Consider the following 7,034-nt stretch of genomic DNA (forward strand, 5'->3'; position numbering starts at 1 on the left):
CCGAAAGGCATGTCTTGTTTTGTACCTGTTGAACAGGAGGCAGGCCTACATCACAAGGGGAAAAAAATATGAAGAAGAACTCATAGAACTTGATGTTGACAGCTCTGGCAGCAGACCTATCAGCAAGGCTGCTTTCAGCAGGGCATCCGGAAGCAAGGGTGGGCTACATACAAGAAGCGGGATATCTCCTCTTCAGATTTGGCCGAGGTACAGTATTTCTGCAAATTGCTAATTGCCAAAAGTGAACACCCAACTAATTTGTTGGTCTCCATGTTACTCATATACTCCTGTTCGCGTCTTTTCAGCTGTCAAGACAGGTCAGTTCCACCAGGGCTACCATAACTGAAGCTATGATTGTGAATAAAGGTTGCGAGAGTCAAAGGATGTTTGCTGAGTTGGTGTTTCACGAAACCAGCAAGATGAATGACGAGGTCTGGAATACATTCTATATCGAGGCAACACAGCAGCTTCCTCGATTCTGAAGTATCCAGATCCAGAAGAATCAAGAACGACAGCAAATCCAGCAACAGTTCCAGCCTCCTCCATGTTATATATGGTTTAGAGTGGCAGTGCGCCCTCTTGTGTTATGTACTGACTTGACAACCAGAATGAAGATTACTAGAATAAAGCACTAACCAGTTGAAGTTGTAAACTTTAAACAGACTTTATTGCCTATTATGTAGAGTCAAACAAAAGCATAAAACATGGTGTCAGAAGTGTGGTGTCAGAAGTGTAGTGACCATGGACTCATTCCTGAAATCGGCGTACAGCCAGGAAGAATAATTTACAGAGTCGAACTGTTCACGTTCCGAGCAAGTTTGCAGCAACCGAGTACACGCGAAGTCGTCGTACAGTGGACAGATTAGCGAATGGTTCGTAGCATAGCATCCATAAACGCGACGTCGTTGAGCAGCGGAGAATATGACTTATGAACATTGTCGCAATAGACTTGACTCGTCAGTCGATGTAATGTGAACTATCAATAATAATTACGATGTTTAGTTATTTTGGTTGTTTTACGTGTGCATTGTTTGGAATGAAATGGTGTGGATTTATGGAAAGAGTGCATTAATATCAGAATTAATACTCGATAAGTCCAATCCGTCTGGTTCATTCAGTGGGTTTCGCAGTATAGTTTACTCCGTATTAGAATTTGCTGATTTGTTACTGTAAGTGTAATTGTATAGGCGGTAGAGATAACCATGTCTAACACTGAGGCAGTACAAGATCCTCCCCAGAGGGGAAGTGAAGAGTCAGAAGGAGTAAATGAAACTGGGACTAACCAGGGTCAGGTCTTGAGTGATAACAATACTGATAATGATAGTGTTAGGACCAGAAATAGGCCGGGCAGTACAAGTAGAACAAATGTGCCACTCCCAAGACCTCTTTCGGTAAAAGGGGATATAAAGAAAAACTGGGGTATTTTCACCCAGATGTGGGACAGTTATGAGGTCATAACTGGGTTAGAACACGAAAGTAATAAAATTCGTGTGGCACATTTCATAACGGCACTAGGAACTGATGCATTGGAGATTCAACAAGGCCTCCCTTTCAGAAATGAGGAGGAAAGAAAGAGTTATAAATGCATAAGAAAACTCTGGTCTGAATATTGTGTCGGGCAAACAAACATTACTTTTGAAAGATATCAGTTCAATAAGTGTGTTCAGAATACTGATGAGTCAGTTGAGAATTATTATGTGAGGTTAAGGTCTCTTGCAAGTACTTGTGAGTTTGGTACTCTAACTGATGACCTCATCAGAGATCGAATCGTTCTAGGGATTAGAGACGATAATACAAGAAAACGTCTTTTGCAAGAGCCAAATCTTACTCTGTCTAGTTGTTTGGATATTTGCAGAGCTATGGAGTCGTCCAAAGCTCAGAGCAAAGCCATGCAGGAACCAGTATCTGCCTATGCAGTGTCCCATAAACCAAAGGTTTGGAAGCATAGTGGGGGTAAGGGCAAGAAGCTAGCTCCTAAATTGATTAATTGTGGTTTCTGTGGTAAGCAGCATGAAAAAGACAAATAAAAATGCCCAGCTTATGGCCAAAAGTGTAAGCTGTGCAAAAGAGAAAATCATTTCGCTGTGAAATGTAGACAGAATAAGAACAAGGCTCACAGAGTAGAGACAATTGAAGAGGATGAAGATTCTGAACAAGAGTGTGTATATGTTTCTCTGATAGGCACAGATGAAGCATTTCAGGTATCTGCTGATAGTAAGAGTCCAAATTATCAGAAAAAGATCATTGCAAAGTTTAGAATCAATGACGAAGACGAGATTGGTATGCAGGTTGATTGTGGAGCGACATGTAATGTTATCCATCTAGAAGATGTTCCATCTGGGACAGAGTTAACTAGTACAAATCAGGTTCTGATTGTGTATGGTCAAGGAACAGTACCAGCTTGCAGGGAAATGCAAGTTGCATCTTAGGAATGTAAAGAATAACAAGAGGTACTTAGTTCCATTTGTTGTTGTGAAGGGCGAAGTCACAAGACCACTGTTGGGAGCTAGTACAGGCCAGCAGATGAAGTTGATCAAAGTACAGTATGAAAACATTGAAGTTGTTCATGCAGTAGCTAATGATGATATTCTGATCCCATACAAGGACGTATTTACAGGGTTGGGTAACATGCCAGGAGTAGTTCATTTGACCTTAGAGGCTGAGGCGAAGCCAGTAGTGATGCCCCCTAGAAGGGTCCCTCTTTCAATTAAAGAAGATTTGAAAGAAGAGTTGTGTAGGCTTGAAAAGCTGCAGGTGATTGAGACGGTAGAAGATCCTAGTGATTGGGTATCTAGTCTTGTAGTAGCTAGGAAACCAAGTGGTAAATTGAGAGTATGCATCGATCCGCAACATCTTAATAGGTCGTTGAAGCGTGAGCATTACCCATTGTCAACGATTGATGATGTCCTACCACAGTTAGCGAATGTGAAAGTTTTCAGCAAGGCCGACTTGAAGGAAGGTTTTCTACAGTGTAAGTTGGACGCAGAATCATCCAAGCTTACAACATTTCAGACACCTTGGGGTAGATATAGGTTTCTTCGCTTACCCTTTGGTCTATCACCTTCGCCTGAGCTCTTCCAGAAGCGCCTAGATCAGTGCCTTGAAGGCCTACCAGGAGTATTCGTCATAGCAGATGACATTCTCATAACTGGACAGGGTGAGACACATGCAGAGGCCTGCATAGACCATGATCGTAACATGACTAGTTTCCTTCGCCGATGTCGCGAGCGAGACATCAAGCTGAATTCTAGCAAGCTTGAGTACAAATGTAAGGAGGTGCAGTTCATTGGTCACCGACTGACCAAGGAAGGTGTTCGGCCCGATCCTAGCAAAGTCGCAGCTCTCGTTGACATGCCACAGCCAGTAGATATACCTGGAATCCAGCGATTTGTGGGAATGGTTCAATACTTAGCAAAGTTCTTGCCATCATTGTCGGGGCTCAGCGAACCGTTACGTAGGTTGACCCACAAGGACACTCCCTGGAACTGGGAAGAAGAACAGTCTAGAGCGTTCATCGCGATCAAAGGACTTGTTACAGAAGCACTGGTTCTCCGATACTTTGATCAGCAGTTGCCGGTAGAGGGTCAAGGTGATGCCTCACAAAAGGGCCTGGGTTTCGTGTCGACTCAGAATGACCAACCGGTGACATACTCAAGTAGAGCGTTGACTGAGGCCGAAACTAGATATTCTCAGATCGAGAAGGAACTTCTTGCGCAAGTTTTCGGACTTGAAAGAAACCATCAGTACGTGTACGGTAGAAAGGTGATCCTTTGGACAGACCACAAACCGCTAGTGACAATAACGCGTAAACCGTTGGCTTCTACACCAAAGAGACTGCAAAGATTACTATTGCGAATGCAACAGTACAATGTAGAGATCTTCTACAAGCCGGGTAGAAAGATGTACCTAGCAGACACCCTGTCGCGAGCATACTTACCGAACTCCGAGCAATCGCCGACAGAGAAAGAAGTTGAAAGCATTCACATGCTTGAGGACATAGCGGTGTCGCAGAAGACGTTAGCGCTCATCAGGATTGAAACGCAACAGGATGAAAGCCTACAAGCGGTAAAGGGACTGATCCTTGAGGGGTGGCCCGAAGACAAGTCTCGTCTGCCACCTGGGACTTCTCCATACTTTGACATCCGTGATGAACTAACGTATGATGAGGGTATAATCTTCCGCGGACAGCGTTGTGTAATTCCTGTCAAAGTGAGACCTCGTGTGAAACAGCGACTTCATAGCGCACACACAGGAATACAGGCCACACTCGCAAGGGCCAGAGAATGTGTATTTTGGCCAGGGATGACAAGCGATCTTACAGACTATCTCTCACACTGTGAAGTCTGTGCAACCTTTGCTCCGAAGCAAAGAAGTGAACCTCTGATCAATCATGACTTGCCGAAACGTCCGTGGCAGAAACTCGGTATAGACTTATTCGAGTTGAACAACAAGAACTATGTTTGTGTTGTGGACTATTTCTCAGACTACTTCGAAAGTTCTTCCTCTGCCACACAAGAAAGATACCAGAGCAGTCGTCAGGCGACTAAAGAGCATTTTCGCATGTCACGGTATCCCAGAAACCATTATGTCGGACAATGGTCCCCCATTTAACTCTCAAGATTTCGCGACCTTCATGCAGGAGTACGAGATTGAGCACATCACGAGTTCCCCATATTATCCCAAGAGCAATGGGAAAGCGGAGAGTGCCGTCAAGATTGCGAAGGGTCTCTTACGTAAGACAACTGAAGCTCAAGAAGATTTTCAGCTAGCTCTTCTAAATTGGCGTAACACACCCACAGCAGGACTTGATAGCTCGCCAGCTCAACGCCTGTATGGTCGTCGCACTCGCACTCTTGTACCAACCGCGTCCAAGCTTCTGATTCCACGCACACAAAATAGAGTTGTCGCAAAGAAAGCGGAAAAGCAGAAGCGAAAGCAGTACTACGATAAGAGCACGAAAGAGCTACCACCATTGAAACGCGGAGATATTGTTCGTGTTCAGCCGCAGTCTAACGCACAGAGTAAGCGATGGCACAAAGCGAGAGTAGAGAAACAAGTTGATTCCAGATCATATCTAGTCAGGTCAGAGAATGGCAATATAGTTCGACGAAACAGGAAGCACTTGCGCACATGTAGTAGCGCATTCAGTGACCAGTCAGATATATTCTCCACGCCTACTAGCGTAACTCGCGAACAACCAGAGCCATCAACATCCGAAGCGAAGCGTAGCGACACAAATTCACCAGATCACGTAGCGAAGTCTCCTCGTCGCGAAGCAAATAATGATATTCGCGAACCCCAGCTCGCTGAAGAGACTCAAGAACCACCAAGAACAGCTCGCCGTAGTACCAGAGCTCGCCATCCACCAGCTCACATGAAAGATTTTGTTGTTTATCATTAAATAAACATTATGTGTAACTACTTTATATAGATGTAGACAGACAACTATATATTTGTTTCATTAAGAGAAAGTTAATTGTTTATACAGGAAAGTCACCTGTTAATTAACAAGAAAGAAAGTTAGTATGTTGTTTATATTGATTGGTTGATGTTGTTTAGACAAATCAAAACAAAAGTATTTGATTTTGGATCTATTTGAAATTTGATGAAGATGATACATAATCTAAGCCAGTGTTCCAAAGGACTAATCGAGAGAAAACAGAATTTAAGCTCATATGTATTGTCTCAAAAGAACAACAAAACCACTCAAGTGTAATTATGCATCCATGCTGAAGTTGATTTATTATGATACTATTTCTATAAACACAGATATTTCCAGAGGATTTATAATCAGGTGGGCTGTATATAATACAGACCACCTTATGTTTTCGTTAAAATTGCCTTTATTATTATTTCTTTATTTTATTTCTAACCACTTTTTTGTTAACAAGATAACTTGAAAATGGTTAAATCAAATGCCTTGAAATTTGGCGCATATATGTATAGGCATATGGACAAAGCACGGTAAGCTTTTCAACCTTGACCTTGACTGACGACGTCATCTAGGCGCCATTTTGTGAAATTTTCTGAAAATAAGCTCTTGATCATATCTTCATAACCAAAAGGTATTTCTCATTCATATTTATTATGATCAAGGTCAATATCAGTCCAGTCAATTTCAGGTCAAAAAACGCGCGCGTGCGCGTACGTCCGCGCGTCAATGCGCGCGCAAAATTTTTAAATGCTCAAAATCGTCTCAAATTTATTTTGCATACGTTTCAGGTCATTTTAAGCATTTTATAAAAAATCGCGCGTATGAGCATGCGCGCGCGTTTTCGCGCGTAACACCATTAAAAAACATAGAGTCGCCATTTTTTTTTCTTTCATGATATTTCTCACATTTTTTCAAGGAATTTGATTCCATGTTTATCTCTTTATGACCATTATTAACGAGATGAGCGTAAATTCAAGATAAATGTCAGTGCGCGCGAGGTCTTTTAATACATAGCATATATGGGCAAAAACATGCCTATACAAAATCCGTTATAGCTCTTTGGAATGCACCGGGATCCTCAATTTTTTTTCATATTAAGATAGAGTATGAGTCGGAAATATGATTCCATGTCTCATTTGGCCATTAAGTGTATCGTGACATCATCACAATGGCCTTGGAACTCAAAATATGAATTTGCATATTATGACGTCAGCATATTTATGTAAAATTGATTGTATCTCTGTAAATATTGATCAATTTTCTTCAAAATTTCGATATGTTGTAGTTAAGACAATTCTCTACAAGCGCAGTAATAACCATTTTTCATTTTGATGACGTCATCATAGTGAAAATTTTGATTAAAGGCCTCGTGTCAAAAACTTCATAATTTGCGTGTTATGCCTATAGAAGGTGAATTTAGTTCACGTTATGAATCTACATGATATTGTCTTTTAAGAATTTGTAAGCAGTATGTCGCTTATTTTTGCTCTATTTTGTCTCAAATGTTAGTTGACCAGCCCACCTATACTTGTTCCAAACAAGTATTATATGTCTAGTTAGATTTATGTGTACTGACATGGGCATTCATACACGCATTTCA

The 7,034-nt window shown here is 41.8% G+C and overlaps 1 protein-coding gene across 1 annotated transcript; it reads left to right on the forward strand.

Moving 5' to 3' along the window:
• The first annotated feature begins 2,379 nt into the window (after window positions 1-2,379).
• On the forward strand, window positions 2,380-5,401 carry LOC115927593 (uncharacterized protein K02A2.6-like). Its single transcript, XM_030993668.1, has 2 exons — window positions 2,380-4,194; window positions 4,484-5,401. The coding sequence occupies exons 1-2, from the start codon at window positions 2,380-2,382 to the stop codon at window positions 5,399-5,401; spliced, it is 2,733 nt and encodes a 910-aa protein (XP_030849528.1).
• Window positions 5,402-7,034: the final 1,633 nt, after the last annotated feature.

This window comes from Strongylocentrotus purpuratus, unplaced genomic scaffold, assembly GCF_000002235.5.
Source record: "Strongylocentrotus purpuratus isolate Spur 01 unplaced genomic scaffold, Spur_5.0 spur5_scaffold_20, whole genome shotgun sequence".
In the NCBI taxonomy this organism is placed as follows: domain Eukaryota; kingdom Metazoa; phylum Echinodermata; class Echinoidea; order Camarodonta; family Strongylocentrotidae; genus Strongylocentrotus; species Strongylocentrotus purpuratus.